Source organism: Diuraphis noxia, unplaced genomic scaffold, assembly GCF_037042655.1.
Source record: "Diuraphis noxia isolate RWA-SAM2 unplaced genomic scaffold, SU_Dnox_SAM2 contig0003, whole genome shotgun sequence".
NCBI lineage: Eukaryota > Metazoa > Arthropoda > Insecta > Hemiptera > Aphididae > Diuraphis > Diuraphis noxia.
Genome location: NW_028301713.1, coordinates 34,707,150 through 34,727,738, shown reverse-complemented (window position 1 = coordinate 34,727,738; position 20,589 = coordinate 34,707,150). Strand labels below are relative to the sequence as shown.

Below are 20,589 nucleotides of genomic sequence, written 5' to 3'. Positions count from 1 at the left end.
TTGTTATTTGTTACCACTGTTACTGTATAGTCCGTCTGCTGTGATTGAATCGCTGCTGTTTGTTCCTCCGTAATTTGTCAGTCGATATAGACCGTTCCCGTTTGCCTGGTCGTTTGTCGTTTGGTTTGTCCTGTTCCGTGGTATACAATGAAGTTCCAGTACAAAGAAGACAACGTTTTCGAGAAAAGGAAGACTGAAGGCGAGAAAATCCGGAAGAAGTACCCCGACAGGGTTCCGGTAAGACAAAGCTCGACAACAAAGACGACGGTTCGCAATACGCGAATCGTCCCGATCAATTTTCCCCTTTTCGTTTTTCTCCTTTCTACGCAGTGTTGTTGGCCATTGTCCATGACGTGACTCTCGTTTATTAATACCGAGGCAAAGGTCAATGTCGGATTTCTCTACTTTGATTCCCTTGCCGCCCCCTTTGTTGTTGTTTTTGTTGTCATCGTTTTTTTCTTTTATTACGTTTTTAATTTATTTTACAGGTGATCGTTGAGAAGGCACCTAAATCGCGTATCGGTGAACTTGACAAGAAAAAGTACCTAGTACCCTCCGATCTGACAGTTGGCCAGTTCTATTTCCTCATCAGAAAGCGTGTTCACTTACGCCCTGAAGACGCCCTGTTCTTTTTTGTAAACAATGTCATTCCACCAACCAGTGCCACAATGGGATCTTTGTATAATGTAAATATTTCCAAGGTCAATACTTAAATGCCATTTATTCATCCAAATTGGTTTTATTTTTTACAGGATCACCGCGAAGAAGATTACTTCTTGTACATAGCGTATAGTGATGAAAATGTCTATGGACGAGTATAACATACTTGAGTAATGTCGGATGGTTGTTTTTTCATTGTTCATTTCAAAATGCACTCCTTGAATACATAATGACCTAAAAAAAGTTATAAAATGTATTAAAAATTGGTTAATATAATATAAATAATATTATATTAAGTCAAAAAAAAAAATAATAATAATAACCATATTATTATTTATTATTATGTTCATAATATAAGCTTCTCATACATGGTGGTATAAAAACTATTTTATATTACAAATAATAAGTATGACATGTTTATGTATTGTTAGATACTATGTATATTATAATTTTGCTAAAATATTAACCTTTGTTTGATTTCTTATTATTTTTATTAAGCTTACTATGACTTGTTTATAAGATATTTATAGCTAAATGTTTTGGTGTGCTAATTCTGTGTGTAAAAATATTTCAAATAATTTTGCCATTTCAGAAATGATTAGCATTATAAACATTTGGTCACTCATCCTGTATATATTTATAATTATTTTGAATAAATTCTTTATTATATATTAGTAATAACAATTGTGTATTTTTGTTTATTTAACCACTCATATAGTTTAAAAATAAAACTTTATAATCTAGCAAATATATATTTTTTTTATGTAATTATATTGAGTACATCTTTAATTTTTGAGATTAGCTTTTAGTTATTTGTCCTCACATACTATAATGTGTTTAATAAGAGCAATTTAAATATAAAAGCTGATAAATTTAAGAGTTTATTACTCTATTCGTCATTTGGTGTTAATCAAATAAGATACTCTTAATTTTTGAGATTTTCTTTCTTAGATTACATCCAACTTTACTGCATTTAAGCCTTAGAACATAAAATATAAGATTAACTAATTTTTATTTGCATTTCAAGTAAAATATTTTGTTTCTAAATATCACTAAGAATATTCTTTAATCTTTTAAATGTTATAAATTGACATATAGGCGCATTATGGACAGCTAATTTCTATTCTGTGTTTAAGCCCTCCTAGAATTTAATCAAATTTGACCACCTGACCCCATAAGAGCAAAGGGAATGAATTTTTTCTAGTTAATTTAAATTACAAGCCATCCCAAAGTATATGGATATAATACTTATATAGTAATATTGGTGATTTAAATCTACAATAAAGTTAATTTTATAATAAAAAAGAAAATTGGAAGTTGGAAAGTGTTACAAAAACAATTGTATTTTCAATTGAAAAATGTCAAGGTCACTACTGGCGATGATGTAAGATATATTATTTATAAAACTGTTTTTAAATTTTATCTTTGTTACGATAGGACTCTTGTAATCTATTGATTACTGATTAAATTTTATGTAATTGTGTGGACGTATTTGGTACTTTGGTAGGTATGTTAGTATGTCACCAGTCGTATGATACAAGGCTAAATTCATTGTTCTGTGCTAAAGGGCCTGATGACTGGTGAGTGGCGGAAATTACTCAATTTATGTCGTATGCTCGTATGTTGGGAAAATTAATTCCTAATTGTTATGCAAAATATTTTCATGATGTTACTGATTTGACAAATTGTAAATTCGCCTGTTTCAGTGTCACCTCTTACACAGTCTTCTCATAAGTCATGATAAATTTATCATGTCATAAGCCATAAAATAAATGTGTAAATGCGTATCTACGTATTTATATGTGATTATTATTATTTATGTTGTTCAGTAAAGTTAGCAGTTGTATAAAAAAAAGGGAAATTTTAGTTCGTACTGTTCGTGGTAGTAGCAGTTCTTCTTTCGCTGGGGTTTTTTCCATGGCATTCGGTTTCTTCCATGCTTACGCTTCACGTTATCATTATTGTTAATGTTTTGTAGACTGCCGATCACACACTGGTGATCGTGTGTGTATCTTTTCGTTACTTTTCTCCGTCAATCGTCATTGGCACAAAAAAGGTAATGCAATTTTTTTTATCCGGCTCAATCTAAATAATTTTGAACAACTAACCCTTGCTGTCGTGCATTTCGATTCCCATTTTTCACGTTTCTTTTGTAATTGCTTTCAGGACCAACCATGGGTCAAAGTGTAGTATTTAGGAGGCGGCTTTCGTACAATACCAAGAGTAACAGGAGGCGTATGTGAGTAACAGTTACGATCGGTCCTCGAACTTGATTTGTTTAATTATTAATTTTTTGTTTGTCTTATTCCATCTGAATTTTATTGAATATTATGTATATTTCAGGGTACGCACTCCCGGTGGACGGTTAGTATATCAATACTTGAAGAAGCCAAAGCGTGTACCCAAGTGTGGTAACTGTAAAATCAAGTTACATGGTATCAAGCCGGCTAGGGCCATCGAGAAGAGTCGTATGTGCAAGCGTAAGAAGACAGTAAAACGAGCATACGGTGGAGTTTTATGTCATAGTTGTGTCCGCGAAAAGTATGTACAGTGTCGATTAAAAACATTTAAATTTATTTCTTATACAATATTATCTTGGGTTATCAATTGGTTTGGATACCAAGTTCAGTTTTAATATGGGTGATAGGTGGTGTTAAATTAGTACCACATAAATTTAGTTTAAAACATGGGTTAGGTACCTATTTTATGTTTATTAAGTTATGAGGTATAATTATGATTTTTATTATTCATATTTCAGTACCTTATTGGCTTAGAACAAAATATTTGATGAGGTTGTATTAGAAGCCTTGTACCTATGAAATCTAAAACAAATAATTAAATAAAAAACTGAAAATAAGTAACATTCATTATGTTATTTATTAAAAATGTCTTAACAACTAAAATTTGACTTACATAATTGATTTTATCTTTGATATATCCATTCGAAATGAACCAAATGGCAGAGTAAAATTAAGCCATCGCAATTCTTAGTTTTATAGTTGTCTTTATCTATATCAGCGCTTCTGAACATCAAAGATCACATAGCGGTTTCTTGAAATTCAAGTTTCATGCAATAAAATAACCTTGAAAAAGTTTTGTATGCACATATCTAAAAAATTATAACATAATCGATTATCTACGTATATATACATTAAATAATATTAAATAGTCACTATCTAGTGATTTTTACTTATACAAAAAGAAAAGTAGAAAAATGGCTGTCGATTACAAAAATTTGTTTGTGGCATGTGTCCATATAATTATAACTTTCATTAACTAATCTTACTCTAGATATTTATAATAAATGTGCCGTCACATTTAACCTCATCAATCTCTATTATTTACTGTGCACATTTTATTATTATTTTTCTTGTTACCTATTAAAATCAGTTATAAATTATGTTACTTTTTTAATAGTATGATACCTCCGAGTAAATAATTAGTTACGCTTTGCTGTATTTAGTATTTTAGTGTATTGTTATTGTTTTCATTTTTTATCGATTTATCATCTTATGTGTAGCCTACTTCTATAAAAAATAAATAAATATTATTTGGTACTCTATGACCAAAAAATTATTAGAAAATATTGGTATACATTGATGAGACTTAATTTGAATTAAATCTTATCATAATGGTTTTAATAAAATACATATTGTTCAAATTTATGCTCACTTCTGTAGCCTGTAAACAAAATATGAATTTATCTTTCTATTTAGGCATTTTTTACTGTAGTGTAGCCATATTTTTTTATTTAATAATCATATGCATTATGTTTATTAATTATAAATAATTTTGATTATATTTATATTAATTAATTCAAGAAATCACTCAACCACATGTTTTGTTGCTGTCTTATTCTTATAAACCTACAAGCTAGTGAAAACTGTTTAGCGTGGAGTAACTTAACTCTCTCTGTATTCATATTTTATATTAGAATCACTAAAATTCCACCAAGCATAGGGAAGAACTTAATGTGTGTTGTAGCATATTTATTTAATTTTTTTTTAATAATTTAAATACAATTAATTTACCAGTTTTCAGAATATTATGACTTACTTTAATTATTAAAAATTACTGGTCAGTGCCATCAAAATAATAAAGACTAAATCACAGATAAAGTTCTTCCTTATGGATTGTTATAATTCTACTATATATAAAGAAGAAATAAACATCCTATGCACAGGTTTTGCTATGTTGTATGTTTTAAGACTGAGACTACACATGTGAGGGTGCCATCCTCTTAAGGTAGGTAATTATTTAGAAAAAAGGATGTGTGAAATACTTGTGTTCTCTTTCTAACCCATGCACAATGTAATGCATTTACAACAAATTTTTAATTAAAATCGTGAATGTGGTGTGTCTATGTCAAATGTGGGCCAGAGAGAGGAAACATAGAATGTGCTAACATAAGGGAGTAAAGAAGGTTGCATCATGAAAGAATTAGTGATTTAATCGATACAAACTCCCTAAAGTAATTGCAGCATTGAACACTCTTAGAACTTATAAGTTTTAATCTAAGGCTACATGTTGCTGTACATTTAATTATTAAATTGTTATGTCATATAGTTAATTAATTTTCTATAGTTTAATATTATATTACATTTCATAAATGAGTTTTGTATCTTTGATGTAAAAAAATTCATAATTTTATATTAAAAATAGTCTTAGCTTTTCTAATTGTTTTATATTTTTATTTCACAAAATATTAATACTTAAGTAATAATTATCATTAATTTCAGTCATAATCATAATATAAAAGGGAAACCTCTTTTCCATTTTATAATTGGTGGCCTGATCCAATTTTAGCTCAAGATCAATTTGTTAGTATATTATACTACATTTCTTTTAAAATTATTTAGATTTTTTGTATTTATATCTTATATAATGAATTAATGACCAATAAATATAGTAATATATTGTAATTGTTGAGCTAGATTTATAATAAAAATCTGAAAAAAAATAGTAATATGTATATTGTTAGAATACTTAAATTTCCTCTGAACCATAGGTTGGGAAACACTTAACTATACTTTCCTATATATATACATACCATCCTACTATATGAATGATTTAATGGTATTTTAAATGTAAATTTTTTTATTTTTCAGGATCCTCAGAGCATTTTTGGTTGAAGAACAGAAAATTGTTGTTAAAGTTTTACGATCCCAGAAGAGTTCAACTAAAAACAAGTTGAAGACTAAATGAGTAGTTTTACTTAACCAATTTTCAAAATAAATGTTAATTTTATAACAGACTATATTTTAATTTTTATCTATTGAATTGTTTTTCTCCTATGCTCTATTCTGATTATATGCCATTGAGCAGAAACATAAGGGCATTCAAAAATAAAAAAATGTCGAGTTATATGGGGTATAGTTAACAAACAATATGTTAACTAAAAAATGTATAGCTAATATGAAATAAATAGTTATTTTTTCACCAAATATAGTTAATTCATTGGTTTTAACTATCACCTAGAACATGGATAGGAGTTTTTGCAACTGATGTATAAATAATAGTTACATTTTTATCTTTTAAATGCAGATTACTATTTCTATTAAATTAAAAGCTAATCTCTAGCTACAGTAATTGTTTAGGAATAACATCTGTTAGTTAACACATTAGGTGTCAACTAGTAGCATTTTCCACCACACTGCAACGACTACATCAATGCTGATTTTTATATTCCATCGTCAAGATTACTGTGTATTGAGTTTACTTCTATGTTTTACCTCAATGCACTAGCCAGTTTTTTGCACCCAGTGCAATGAAAGTACTAAAATTAGTCGCACAATTAAATGGCCATTGATGATGCTGTGTATGTCAAGGTTGCTACTTTAACTTGCATAGTATACAAATTCACTTTTTTTTTGTAAAGTATATGCATTATTTCAAACCATGACCCATTATAAATTTTATAGTTTGTAAAATTACGTATTCATATGTGTGCATGTGTATATCTTTCAAAAAATTTTTTATTATATTTAAAAAAATCCTATAATTAATCCTTTATTACTATCAATATTGTTAAATAATAGATTAACACCTGGTAGGTTGTACCTTGTGCACTCCAGTTCATTATTGTATTATTTTAGCTATTTTTTTGCAATTTAAAGTATTATTCATGGATACATCATACATTCATACATCTTAAAACTCTTAATGTATATTGTTATATTGTACCTAAACAGTGTATTACACTTTACACATACATAATGATAAATGATATTCTTCTTTTATTATTTCTACTAAGAACAATTTTATTTTTGTCCATTGATTGGTAAATACTTTAATTAGTATATTAAATGTAAAAATTAAGACTACGCGATCAATCGATAACGGTAAAATTAAATTTTAATACGATCGACTAATATTCGTCTAAAGATCTACCAGTCAATCGCGATCGACTATGTGTTAGATACATTGCCACTGAGTACATTCAATATGACTAACTGCAGGACGATTCAATATATTTACACTAAATAAACAGTACCTATAGCAACTAACACCATGCACATTATTTACTATAAACATTAAACACAAATGCCGTTTATGTTACTCGACTAACTATTTTTAGATGTCATCTTGAAAAAAGTATAAAATTTTATAGAAAAGAAGCGGAAAGTATTGATAGTTCAAGACAACATTGAACTAAAACTATTATAGTTATTTTGTGTTCGGTAATTGTTGAGAAAACAGTGATAAAGAATTATTAAATGGCCTATGAGGATGAGACTACCTATGATGAATTATAATATTTGTTATTATATTGAAGGGATGTAATTGAAATACTTTTTTTTACCATTTTTCTATTTTAAATATTAACTATACTTTGATTAGTATGCAACAGTATACTGTAATATTTAATTTATTTACATAATATTATTATAGATTTTACAAGAAAATGAACAAACAACAGTAATGTAGCCATATTGCCTATCCCAAACGCCGTGATACCATAATCTTATTTTTGAAATAAAATTAATAATAATCTCACATGTGTGTATACTGTATAATATATTAGTACGTATATATATATATATATATATATATATATATATATCACTGCCAATTGATAAAAAGTGTTCTGAATAGAACGTATAATAAGTTCATTTTTCTCAAGCTGAATCATTGAGTCAAATTCGTGGAAATACATGAAACATTATCGTTGGTGTATTGTGCGCCAATTAGGCAGATAAAACAAATGTTGGAGTTGCGTCTCCTTAAATGAAGGATTAATATTTAAAATTTTATACAACCTGAAGGCTAAAATGAATTAAATTAACGGTACAACCCATACAGATACCTATTTAAATAGTGTGCTAGTGTGTTAAACATATTATAAAAAACTATTTTATAATTTTACAGAGTTACAACGTACCTATATTTATAAGTATTCATTATATAACAATAGACATTTATAATAATTAATAAATAATATTAAAAAAAAAAAAAAAAAACATCATAACACCGGTAAAACGGTTTTAACTTTTAAATTACTGATAGTTACAATACCTTACATCAGGGTGGTCTAACCCGCGGGCCAAATGGGGCCCTCCAAGCCTTATCTTATGGCCCTCTTTAGATGACATATATACAGTAGAGGGCCGCTAATATATTTAATAATTTTAGTTTTATATAAGTATGATAAATTAAAAAAAAAACCTAAGAAGGTGAGAGATGGCGCGGCAACATTACCTACTAATCTATCGTATTCTATAACATGAAATAACTTGTGTATTATATTAAATTATTATGATAAGGTTTTTTATAAAATAAAATACGAATAAAAATATTTTTTGTCTTTTGGCGGTCACCCTAGAGTTTATCAAAAGAAAGGTACTTCTCAAGTGTTCGTAAAAAAAAAAACACGGTCAGTATTGAATCATCTTAATAAAATGTTCCTATATACAATCTACACGTCAAAGTCGTCATCCATCTGTCGATTACTTAAAAGTGATTCCATTGCAGCGCTTCGATAACCTGATGTCTTGTGGTGTCCAAGTTTGGTTCCTGAATTGGTGTCTTCTATGGCTTTTCTTAACTATTACAAAATTATAATATATTTTTTAAATTCTGATTTCATGTAAAAACGTATTGCCATAGTTTTGAGCATTTTGAATACTAACTTCTTTTAAGCCGACAACGCCGACCAGTCGGCCAATGGCAGTGACGTAAGCGTGATTGACACCGACCAAAGAGAATACCGAATGGACTTTAAGTAATGACGTCCTCTCAACCAACTGAAACGGAGCCGGATCAATATGACAAGAACCAAAATCTAAAATCTTGTCCATTTCCGTTTGTTCCCATTCGCTTTGCTCTTCCGGTGACATATCAATGACCCTCTCCTTGGGCTGCAAGAAAACGAACAAATAAAACATTGCGTGAGGCACACTGAATCTCGAAAACGACAATAAGGGCTTAATTTATGTTTTAATGTATTAGGTATGTTTGTAGGTACCAGTTGAACTTTCTTGGACACTTGTATGATTTGTGACGAACATCTATCCTTGTCCGTAATATCTGTCAAGCTCTGCTGTTCTGGGTTTGCATCTCGAAGTGTAGCAGATTTGTGAAATATAGCTTCAAACGCTAGTCGTATGCTGTAAAATAAACGTTTAAATTAAAATGTAATATAGGCAAATTAAATTTTTGATAAATAATTAAAAATCTAAGGAACTATAGTAATTTTATATTGTAGAGTGTATAGACATTTACAATGCCAGCTTACAAAATATTCATGTTTATGTAATATAAAATGTAATATAGTCGTTATTATATAATCATTATAAATTACCGACTCTCGGCTCCAGTTATCGTCGAATACGGTGTCGCAGAAGGAGTCATCATTGGTGTTAGGTTATGCAGAGTGAATGAATTTGTCTTTTTTAAAATAGATTTTTTCGGATGTCCTTTCAATGAAGAACTGCATTGCACCTGAAACAAAATGTTGTATTGGGTATCATATTGGGTGTTAATGGACAAATAAATAAAATTTTTACTGGATATTATGCGATCATATTAATTATCGAAACATATACATTATAATATATTTTGTAAATTAGATTTAGATATAATAATATATTATATAGGTACTTAGGTACACTAGCTGTACAGTAATGCTATGGTATTAGAGTATAAGGTCGGTGGTATTTGTTAGGTAATGTGTTGTTTGGTAATATATAACTACTAATATGTCAATATAGGTATGATTCTGCAGGTTATGACGTGTTTATGATTCAAAAAATTATTTATTATGTTCAATGCAAAAGTTATTACTTATTACATACTTTAATCGTGTGATTTGTAGTAAGTGATTGAGAACTAATTGAATGTTTTCTCTGTAGAGTATCTGGGGCCGGCGTGACTTCGAATCTAGAAGGTCTTCTTTCTTTGTTTTCCCTTCTTCTTCTCTCTACCTCGTCGAGTTTCTCCTGTGCTTCTTTCTGCCATTTAGCGACTACCTGCATCCGCCTTTCTTTACCCACTTGTCTATCGATCAGTTTTATTAATTCAATCCGAGGCACCGAACCCAATAAAATCATTGAGTCTAAAATATAATACATTACATTGAATTACCTACCTACAACTAATACTTAATTTGTTGTACTGCGATTATTTACAGCAACAGATTGATTTTACCTGGTTTGTCAACTAAAGGGAACACTCTAAGAACCTTGTTTTCTCTCAGAACTTTTTTCAGGTCCCTGTAACTCATATTATACCAAATGTACTTGACATCTCTGACCATAAAATCTTCTACATACACACTGTAAATACCTATAAACACAAGTTAAATATTATTAACTATTAAGTAAACAGTATCGATTTCACAAGGTAAATCAAAATAAATAGTTGCACCTGATATGGACGGTAGAAGATCTGGCAAGTAGGGTAGATTCTTTATAAGTATAATACTGTCGTATAGCGATGGTTGTAATAATACTGCTACAGCGTTTGATATTAACACAGCGATCTAATCAATTGATCACGAATTATAATCAGTTAAATATATGCAATAGTAATAATAATCAATTAATTAATACAATTTTTAAAGATAAAATATACCATGACTGGTACAATGTGAGTGATTTGTCCAGTCATTTCGAAAGCGATAACAGAAACTGATATGGAATGTGTAACAGCCCCAGCAAAAGCTGCTGCTCCGACTACGGCATAACCTCCTAAATATATTATGATTCACAGACATATATTATTGACTTAGGAAGGTGTTTATCAATGTAAATTTCAAATTATCTCATTGATTTTCACCTGGTATAATAGGCGTGATAAATTTTCCATGTCTAACGCCGTACGGGAACCACAAGTGCATGAGCTCACCAACTATTCGACCGAATGCGGCCCCGGTTTTGAACACTGGAATGAAACTACCAGATGGTATTGGGATGGTCGATGCTATTATAGAGAACACAAACTGAAAACAAACTTGCTTGAGTAACCGTAGGAAAATCATTACTACTCATAGTAAGTTAAAAGTAATTACGTATGTTTTCAAATTATTACATTGTAAGCCGCGTAAGCCGATAAACATATGAAAACATTGGTGTTTTCTGTTCGCCAATGGTTCATCATTTCTGCCTCCTCAATGGTGAACTCATTTTTTGTCCATGTAAAATTACTAAACAGCCCGGTTAACTAAGAAAAAAATCAGGAAACTTTAGGTTATATTATTATTATTATTATTATTCGTCCTTCTTACTTGGTCGTGTACATTCAGTTCACCAGCAATGTATTTACCGGTGCCTAAAGGGAATGTGATCGTCAACGTAAGAAATGTGATGAGACTCGGATATAAAAAACGGCTTTAAACATAATGTATAAACAGGCGAATGTAAATATCAAAATAAATTTATCTATTTAGTATGGCTTGAAATATCAAATTTATTTTACAATACGATCGTGTTATGATACTCACTTACTTCTTCTGTAGGAAAGAATTCATACTTTTACTCTGTCTCATGAACAAAACGTATTGCCTGTGCGCCCAAACGTAACCGGCTCCGACGATTCCACAGGCTACCCTACAACGCGACACTATGTCGTTATGCATTTTATTCATATTATATTATGCGAGGCGCATGCACACACGGTTAGACGTAATATAAACCGTAACGCCGCGCAGACATATATGTATAGACTATAATATTATAGATACTCACCCAAGTAAAGCGAAAACGGTCAACTCTTGAGGATCAAATGGATATTCCATAGTGAAATGGGTCGGGAAAAAAGCTTTTACAGTTTCTAAATAAATTTACACACTTATTATTTATTGCACATGATAACAGGTAATATGTATATACAGAAAAAAAGTTTAGAGCAGCGGTTCTTAACCTTTTGTAGAACACGGACCCCCTATGGAAGATTTTTAGAAATCGCGGACACCCTTCCAATTTTTTGTCGAATACTTTTTTTTTACAAAATATCTCATTTTATATTATCATAAAATTATAGTAAGTGGATATAGGCTTAACTCTTACAATATTTTATATGAAAAATAAAAATAATAATCCAAACATATTGTATTAATACATTCATGTTATTATTGACTTATAGTATAAGGGCCAGTTGTACCGTCTACGGTTAAACTTCGATTACGGTTAATCAGCTGATAACAGCTGATATTTAACCGTGCAAATTCGGCCGATTTAACTACGGTTAACTTTAATCAGAGACGGTACAATTGGCCCTAAGTGTCAATGCTGCCGCGGACTTCGGAATGAGTATCGCGGACCACATGTTAAGAACCATCATTGGTTTAGATGAGGAAGGGCTCACCATTCTCCTCTAAACTTTTTCATATTATGAATCTCCCCGCTCATAAAAAAAAATTTATTTAAGTCAAATGGCTGATGATTTTAAATACCAATATTCTATCGTTAAGTAAATTACGATCTAGTTTATGTTAGAAACATTAAAATTTCAAAAAATATAAATTTACCTAGGTTATATAATATGGTGTTTAAAAATGTTCATATAAAATATTAAAAAAAAATTATATTTTTTAAAATTTAAATGTTTCTAACAAATGATCGTAAATTACTTATAACGAGAATATCAATATTGATATTTAAAAAAGTTATAAAAATTAAAAATTGTATTATAAAAACGTAGTGCAAGTGTCTATGAATTATATCTAAAAATTTTTTTTTAAATACTGATAAGAACAAAAGTTGAATTCATTTGTCAGAATGTAAAATTTCCGCAGGACACCCTGTATAATATACGCACCGGCTTTGTTGAACCATACGGCAAGCAATCGAAATACGGTCGCGCTACAGACTGCGGAAAAGAAACCTCTCCAGTAGTTTCTTACGGCGAAGTACACGGTCGTTACTTCGATGCTGAATAGCACGCCGCCAATGGGTGCACCGAAACAGCTCGCCACTCCGACAGCACACGCCGCAGCCAGCATTTCAGTGTTCCGAGATTCGTTCTCGTAGATTCCTTTGAACGAGGTTATCACTTTCGTCAAAAGCGTGGCCGTTATGCTGGCGATGTGCACGAACGGGCCCTGAAATTTGTCGCATATAAAGTTCAATAGATTACCAATACCTATATAAGTATATGGTAGCCGGCTGGTACCATCCCAGTGGCGTGTTCAGCACATCTTTATGTTATATAATATATATAGGGCTCGTAAATTCAGGCATTTGCATATTGCATATCAATTTTGCTAAGTTTTATTTAATGCTAGATGACATAGAAACCCATTTTGAGGTGCCACGGTTAAATACCTATAAAGTCTTATTTTGCATGTTTTTGCATATCTGGAGGTTTTTTGCCTATATTTTCCATATTTATATGCATATTAAATTTCTATTTTATCGGGCATATAATTAAGTATATATGATTTATTCCTATTCATTTTATTACATCTATATACACTTTTTTATGAAAATTCTATGATAGAATCAAAATTTGTCGAAAAATAGTAACCCGATCGCTTAAAATTTTTCATTTTAATTGTGACATAAAAAAATAATATAATTATAAAAACGAATGGATAATGCATGTTATATTTCAAAACTTGTTTATAATTTTTTTAAGTAAGCATTTTTAAGTGCATAATTTTAGATATTTAGTGCATGTATAAATGTTTATTTTTTAACTTTTGAAGGTATATTTCAATGCAAATTGTGCCAATTTCGAGTGCATAAATGCTTGCTTATCTAGGCATTTTTGAGGCCACGAACTTACAAGCCCTGAATTAATATATTATCTTGTAACATAATACACACATCATTTTATAATTGCTCGTATTCGTATATAAATTACATTCTAAGGCAGTGGCGTATTTTGGTTGATTTCTCGTCGGGTTGTCAACATTTATTGAACCTCAAAAACAAAAGTTTTAGTATTATTTACTAATGTAAAAAGAGATTGAATTAATTTTTTAACAAATTAATATGTTAGGAATTGACAAGAAGTTTTACATTTGATAAAAATAGTATAGGGGAGAATGGGGGAATGGCAGTCACCTAAGCAAGATCTTCAATTTCTGGCAAATGGTTGGTCAAAAACACTATTAAATAATATTAAAAGAAGTATTAACTTGTTAGGTACAACATACTTACATTTCAGATTTTTAAAACAAATGTAAATATTTTTTTTTAATTTTTTAAAAAAAAGTGAAAATGACCACCATTCCCCCTATGTAGGGGTAATGATAGTCACTCAAAACCCCATGCAAATTAATAGGGAAAATAATAATTTTTTTATTTTACTCATAATTTCATAAAAAAACATGAAAATACTTTTATTTATATTTAAGATTCAAAGTTAGTTTGTTAATTTTGCATGTTAGATTACCATGACAATCTGGGGTAATGGTAGTCATTTTATAAATGACTCTCATTACTCCATAAGTACTGACTGCGAATACCCCATTTTGCAATTTTTAACAAAATAATATTTTTTTTATTGGTGATTAGTTTAATTAAATTTGCGATTACAGATTCGTAATCCTCACAAATTACTTGTTATGTAAGTTACATCCAAAGGAAAATATAATAAAATAAACTTGCCTTGAAAAGCGTTTTTCGAACACAATTTTTAACAGGATAATGGGAAAAAAACATTTATAACAATTTTTTGGCGGTAAAACTTAACTGATAACTACCATATTTAAATTTTAAGGTTTTGATAACAAAATTAATCATTCCACGTAGTCAGCTGATTTTTAGTTATCATAGTTTCGTGATTATCAAGGTGACCACGATTACCCCTTGACCATCATTCCCCCATTCTCCCCTACTATAAAATAAGTGACAACACTAATATCCAATATACTAGGACTTTTTTTTTAAATGTCGGGGGGTGTTAAGACATGGAGGACACCCCCCCCTCCCACAAATACGCCACTGTTCTAAGGTACCTAACACACACTTAGACACCTAACACACTTTTCATTTTCGCTCAAATCACGATAGGTTAGCTTGTTTTTGTTAATTTTTTTAAATTTTAATTTACAATAAGGTACTCCTAACTTTCGCTATCTATACCTAGAGATGTAGGAAAGGGGAAAGGTAATACAATTTGGCGTGTTTAACGTGATAATTAAATTATTAAAATTTTAAGTTAGGTGATAACAATAGTTCGATGCTTAAGAATGTCTTTGTTAATAATCCACATAACATACTAGATAAAATCACAAAGTAATATCACACACATGTATACGCTCTAATGGTAATACCTATATAATATTTAAGAGCACAAACCTCTTTGCCGAGAGGTAAACCAGAACCTAAGGTTGCTGTAACGCCGACAACTTTGGCGATCAACGTCCTTAAGGTGAGGAATTCTTTTAACGCGACACCTCTTAATATTGTTTTCATCTCTGGTATTCCAGAACCTATAAAAAACAAAATTTCGACCATTTTAAGATTTTATAAGTGGATAACTTACAGATTTGCAATTAAGTACCAATTGATTGAGGTGCAACTAAGTGTACGAATCCTGCTGCGAATGTTATCAAACAGACTGGTAACAGAACCCAAGCAATGTACTGCAAATACTGATTGAATGCCATATCTTTGAATAGCCATATTCTTCCTGATCACAAAATATTTCATTAATTATTATTTTTTTTTCATCATTTTATGACCACTTATTGGTTTATAAAGGTGGGAAATTCCAGTTACGTCATGTTCTTGTGAAAAGTCATTTTCTAAACTATCTATTGTCAAGTCAAAACTTCGCAATACTATAATATAAAATAGACTTTTGAAGCGTTATTACTGATGTTTGTCGAACAAGAACTATTATCAAAACTCGACTATGATAATATAATTAATAAGTTCAAAAATATTATTTCTCACAACAGACGTTTGATATTGTAATATTGTATTATTTTATATTTTTAATGTATAATTTATAACTTTTTGTATGTTTGATATAATTAGTTTATTTAATATTATTAATTAGTTATAATGTAAGAAATATATAAATTACCATTTACTACTCTGTAAAAATATGTAATTGATAAAATAAACAATTAATTAAATACAATTTTTAATTTTTGTAACATTTTTTTGTAACTATTTAACTTTTGTAGCATTTTAGCAACACTTGACAAGAAAGTCTGGCCTTAAGGTTACATAATATACCCAATTAATAAGTAATAACAAATAATAACATATACTTTTCTGAAATGTATTTTATTTTATGATCTTTGTATACAGTTTTATTTAAAATTTAAATGATATTTTTCTTTTTGTGCAGATATCTTCAGTCTACTATACTAAGTAACTATGTATTTTGAGAAATGTTATATGTCTTATATGTTCGTAATTGATGATATTCTTTTTACAATAACTCATTTGCATTATTGAATAATTATTATCAATTTCTTATCAATTTTACTTCATCGGCAATTCAATTTATTGTAATCTAATTTTAACAATTAAAATTAATTGAAAATTCTAACAATTATAAATAAAGGAAAACAACATGTAAACAAAGATTTAAGTAGATGGTACCTATGCAGCACATGGCCAAGTATTTTTACACAAGTAATTAATATTATAAGAGAAACATATAATAATAATATTTGTATCCTTTATTGTTTGTTTAACCATTATAATGAGATTCTTAAACTGATACAAATATGTACTTGATAAATTATAGATGTTATTACAGTAATTTCTAATCATTATGACATTACATTATTATTTATTTTAATTTATTTTTTGATTTAATTCGTGGAAACATAGGCCATTGAGCGATGATTATTAGCTGAGCAAGGATTCGACTTTATTAAACTCTGTAGAACAGGGATGGTCACCCATTCGGGAACTATTGACGACGGATGATTGACCTCGCAGAACAAGTTATTAACTGTGGTCAACCACCGCGCCAATCCTGGTCCCATTTATTATTATTCATTATTATTATAACAGATAAATTATAACAATGCCGTCTATTTACCATCTTCTAACTTATAGAATGCGCACTATATAAATATAATGATCATTACCGAAAATAATCTAATGTTAATATATTGTTTTTTCTTAATGCGAGTAATTCCATGAAAATTTTTTGTGTTGCGTTAATTTAAATTTGGATTAACAATATAATTTGACTGAAATATAAAAATTAACCTTTGTCTAGAACCTTTTTATATTATTATCATTATTTATATGATAACAATTGGCTTTTGTTCTGTTTTAGATATATGTGTAACAATTAATAGCAAGGTTGGTTGGAGGTATGTATTGTTTTGTTCATCGATATTTTTTTTGTCGACAATGATTGAGCTATGGACAAGTACAATTTAAAAAATAATTTATCTATGGTCATTATAGTGAAATTGCTATTTGAATAATTAACGTTTAAAAAATTCGCAGATGCTAATCAGTAGATATTATAACTATTTACAGTATCACACTCGATAGTTTGTCTAAGAAACTAAAGAAACTATAAAACTACGAATTACAAAATAAATTTTAACGTATATACACTAGCTATAAAAGTTCTAGCACTGTAAACCATATTTTTCCGAACTCCATTCCTTCGACGAAGTAAGAAAAAAAACGAAAACGTATTAATTTCATAGCAATATAAATCGACGTCATAGAAAATATATAAAAGTAGTCGCTTTGAGAATAGTTTATAAGATATTCATCATCCTGTGGCATGTGGTTCACTTGAAGAAAAATATTATATCAGCGTTTAAAATGCAAATAATAACCAAAATATATTAGTAATCAATGTAGCTACACTATTTATATATATTCGCAGATGTAGTTTACATGATTAAATGCAGGCAAGCAGTTATGTAAAAGAAACATAAAATGTCAATTTATTTAAAAAAAAAAATGATTAATGATGATTGAGGAAGAGTTTAGGAACTAGAGAGGGTAGGACCACGGTAATTTTATTTTATATTTAGGAAGCTATTCAATCGTCGTAAGCATAGATACTATTGTATAATATGCCAATTCTTTTTAAATGTACTGTACGAACAACATATAGTATTGTATATACATTATTCAATTTTTAATAATCCTATGATTAAGAATGATATACAACATTTATACCCATTGGCTATATACTAATCAAACATTTTGTACAGTACCCATAGATATAGCAGGAACTATACTGACCTTCGTTGGTGAAGTCTATACCGTAATCCATGGCAAAACTTAATATGGCCATGACGAGACCCAGTAACGTGAGAAACACCCAATCTTCGCTGAGCTTGGCGAATGAATGGCGCCAAACAACTTCCAAAGTGGAACTTATTTTTCCGCCGTACTTGCTGAATTCTTCGTTAGCACCACCGTGTATAACAGGTGATGCTGGTATGTTCTGTTGGGTCTCTTTGACATAGTCACCCAATTCTTTTGTGTAACGTCCATACATCTGTTCCATAACAATAATAATAAAGCACTTTATTGAATGATTAAAAGAATCAAATTAACGAGGATATTAAATTAAACTCTAATTCGATTTCTATATCGCTGATGTACGTTATTTTTGCAGTGTAAGTTATCTAGGTTCATCAGACCATGTGACTACATAGATGAGTTGCCAAACAAGAAGATCAATTATTATATGGAAACCCAAGACTTAAATTAGTGTCGAAAGATGCGTACCTACTAAAAACTGTTTTTATCAATTCTAGTATCAAGTAGGCAACAGCGAATTGAATAGTAAATATATATACAATATACATATATGTATATGAAGTATGGACTGTGCACTTCTTATCGGCATTTTATTGCAATATTTAATAGATAATAATTCTATGTTACCTATTATAAAAGTGTTGTTTTTTAGTTTTTTACTATGCATTCCAATTGCAATGTATTAAAAGCCGATAAGAATTTAACACAAAAAATACCATAATATTTTTTAAAATGAACGATATTATGTAAGTAGCAATTGGCATTTAAAAAAATAATGAAAATATTATTCAATTTTAGTTCAATTATAATAAACGTTTTGTTTGGATGCATTTTTATCATTTTTTATTTTAACGAACTATATAATAAATTATTAATATTTATTGGTAAAACAAATACCACTTAGGTACTGAAGTTTTATTGTTTGCATGATAATTTGATTTTGATAAAAAATAAAAATAAAATTTGAATTATGTTTAATAAAATTAATATCTATTAACACATCTGAACGATGTGTTTCTTAATAATTATTAAAAAACATTTGAATGTTTCCATATGATCATGTGTATATGAATGTATTGTAAGAAGTACCTACTTAAAGACGTCACTATTTAGCGAAGATATACATTATAAACAGTGTATCAGTGATATGGCTTTTGTAAATATAATACATTTCCAACATGTCAATGATTTGAGATGTATTCTGTATAATTATTAAACAAGTAAAAATTCCTCAATTTCAAATGAAAATGTTAATTTTAAAATTGAAAAAACATATGAAGTTCAATTATTAATTAGTATAGAAATAAAATGATAAAGTAGTTTAAAATAATACTATATAGTAGATATGTAAAGTCATATATTTCACATTATATTACGAAAATTCGATGTTTAATTGGTACATAGTGAGTTGAGGGATGCATATATTTGTTTTCATTTTCTGAAATATTACCTCCAATTATTTATTTAACGTAGTATTAAAAAATATTAATTGTATATAAATTTATAAATTTAAAATTATTAAATGTAAATTTTATTAAATAATATCAATAAATTATAATTAATCATTTTCCTAATCAAAATTTCGAATTCCCAATAATGGTGACATACTGTATTGTGCCTATATACCTACTATTAAATCGAATAAACATATTATATTTTTAGAAGTTAATTATATAAATAATAACTTAACTTTTGATTTATCTACTCTTATAATATAATCTATGAGTGGCATGACGCATTGTTAGAACAATAATTTGAAACCTCTATATGTGTATATATTGTATCTAATATCTAATAATAATATTATAAATAAATTGGATTCAATTTTTGTTCATGATATGTCTATAGTAGATACGTATGTTTTGTGTATTTTTTATTTTCTAAAAAGTAAAAAAGACAGTTGCATTTGCAAATAATTTTAATTTGTTTGGACCAAAAACCTCACACTATTTGTTAATAACAATATATGAACTTAAAAAAAAAAACTGTTGTCAAGTTTACCAAAAAGTTTGGAAAAACATTTAAAATTGTTTTGAATTGTGATATTCTTACACTCAAAATAAAAAATATGACTTGTTAAAGAAATATCGGATTCCCATGTAGTTATTATGATAAGTATTTTGTTTATTTTTATTTAAATAATCAATAAATATAAATAAATATTAAATAAAACATCTTACATTTTAAAATACCTATAATTTAATACAATATTCATTTATATTACTGGCAGATTCTAGGTGATTCATCTGAAGTTAAACTATATTGTTCTGTCATA

The 20,589-nt window shown here is 28.8% G+C and overlaps 3 protein-coding genes across 5 annotated transcripts in view; 2 read left to right on the top strand and 1 right to left on the bottom strand.

The window, feature by feature from the left end:
- On the top strand, positions 1 to 1,428 carry LOC107167856 (gamma-aminobutyric acid receptor-associated protein). Its single transcript, XM_015517059.2, has 3 exons — positions 1 to 237; positions 489 to 686; positions 753 to 1,428. Exons 1-3 carry the CDS (start codon positions 148 to 150, stop codon positions 819 to 821), a joined length of 357 nt encoding a protein of 118 aa, XP_015372545.1. The 5' UTR covers positions 1 to 147; the 3' UTR covers positions 822 to 1,428.
- Positions 1,429 to 2,565: 1,137 nt separating this feature from the next.
- On the top strand, positions 2,566 to 5,917 carry RpL34a (Ribosomal protein L34a). The gene is made up of 4 exons (XM_015517068.2): positions 2,566 to 2,716; positions 2,827 to 2,899; positions 3,004 to 3,201; positions 5,769 to 5,917. Exons 2-4 carry the CDS (start codon positions 2,835 to 2,837, stop codon positions 5,863 to 5,865), a joined length of 360 nt encoding a protein of 119 aa, XP_015372554.1. The 5' UTR covers positions 2,566 to 2,716; positions 2,827 to 2,834; the 3' UTR covers positions 5,866 to 5,917.
- Positions 5,918 to 7,512: 1,595 nt separating this feature from the next.
- Positions 7,513 to 20,589, bottom strand: part of ClC-a (chloride channel protein 2) — a 37,549-nt gene continuing 24,472 nt past the window's right edge. For 2 of the 3 annotated variants that reach the window (XM_089224883.1, XM_089224882.1), the window contains exons 2-18: positions 18,291 to 18,549; positions 15,610 to 15,738; positions 15,405 to 15,538; positions 12,916 to 13,198; positions 11,844 to 11,928; positions 11,604 to 11,705; positions 11,384 to 11,486; positions 11,188 to 11,319; positions 10,936 to 11,098; positions 10,732 to 10,847; positions 10,525 to 10,639; positions 10,306 to 10,443; positions 9,954 to 10,213; positions 9,461 to 9,600; positions 9,125 to 9,266; positions 8,790 to 9,017; positions 7,513 to 8,704 (exon numbers count right to left, since the gene is read on the bottom strand). In XM_089224883.1, the coding sequence (XP_089081009.1) occupies positions 8,576 to 8,704; positions 8,790 to 9,017; positions 9,125 to 9,266; positions 9,461 to 9,600; positions 9,954 to 10,213; positions 10,306 to 10,443; positions 10,525 to 10,639; positions 10,732 to 10,847; positions 10,936 to 11,098; positions 11,188 to 11,319; positions 11,384 to 11,486; positions 11,604 to 11,705; positions 11,844 to 11,928; positions 12,916 to 13,198; positions 15,405 to 15,538; positions 15,610 to 15,738; positions 18,291 to 18,549 (2,658 nt within the window). In that variant the 3' untranslated portion in view covers positions 7,513 to 8,575. Of the gene's footprint in view, positions 8,705 to 8,789; positions 9,018 to 9,124; positions 9,267 to 9,460; positions 9,601 to 9,953; positions 10,214 to 10,305; positions 10,444 to 10,524; positions 10,640 to 10,731; positions 10,848 to 10,935; positions 11,099 to 11,187; positions 11,320 to 11,383; positions 11,487 to 11,603; positions 11,706 to 11,843; positions 11,929 to 12,915; positions 13,199 to 15,404; positions 15,539 to 15,609; positions 15,739 to 18,290; positions 18,550 to 20,589 lie in introns of those variants that run through there. The other variant, XM_089224884.1, reaches the window with a different exon arrangement.

What these genes read in the sequence shown, in the direction of transcription:
- RpL34a (XM_015517068.2), top strand. Translation starts at nt 2,835, where the DNA reads ATGGGTCAAAGTGTAGTATTTAGGAGGCGGCTTTCGTACAATACCAAG. An exon ending in AAGAGTAACAGGAGGCGTAT is followed by an intron (nt 2,900 to 3,003) that starts GTGAGTAACAGT and finishes TGTATATTTCAG; the next exon opens with GGTACGCACTCCCGGTGGAC. An exon ending in CATAGTTGTGTCCGCGAAAA is followed by an intron (nt 3,202 to 5,768) that starts GTATGTACAGTG and finishes TTTATTTTTCAG; the next exon opens with GATCCTCAGAGCATTTTTGG.
- LOC107167856 (XM_015517059.2), top strand. Translation starts at nt 148, where the DNA reads ATGAAGTTCCAGTACAAAGAAGACAACGTTTTCGAGAAAAGGAAGACT. An exon ending in AGTACCCCGACAGGGTTCCG is followed by an intron (nt 238 to 488) that starts GTAAGACAAAGC and finishes TTTATTTTACAG; the next exon opens with GTGATCGTTGAGAAGGCACC. An exon ending in CAATGGGATCTTTGTATAAT is followed by an intron (nt 687 to 752) that starts GTAAATATTTCC and finishes TATTTTTTACAG; the next exon opens with GATCACCGCGAAGAAGATTA.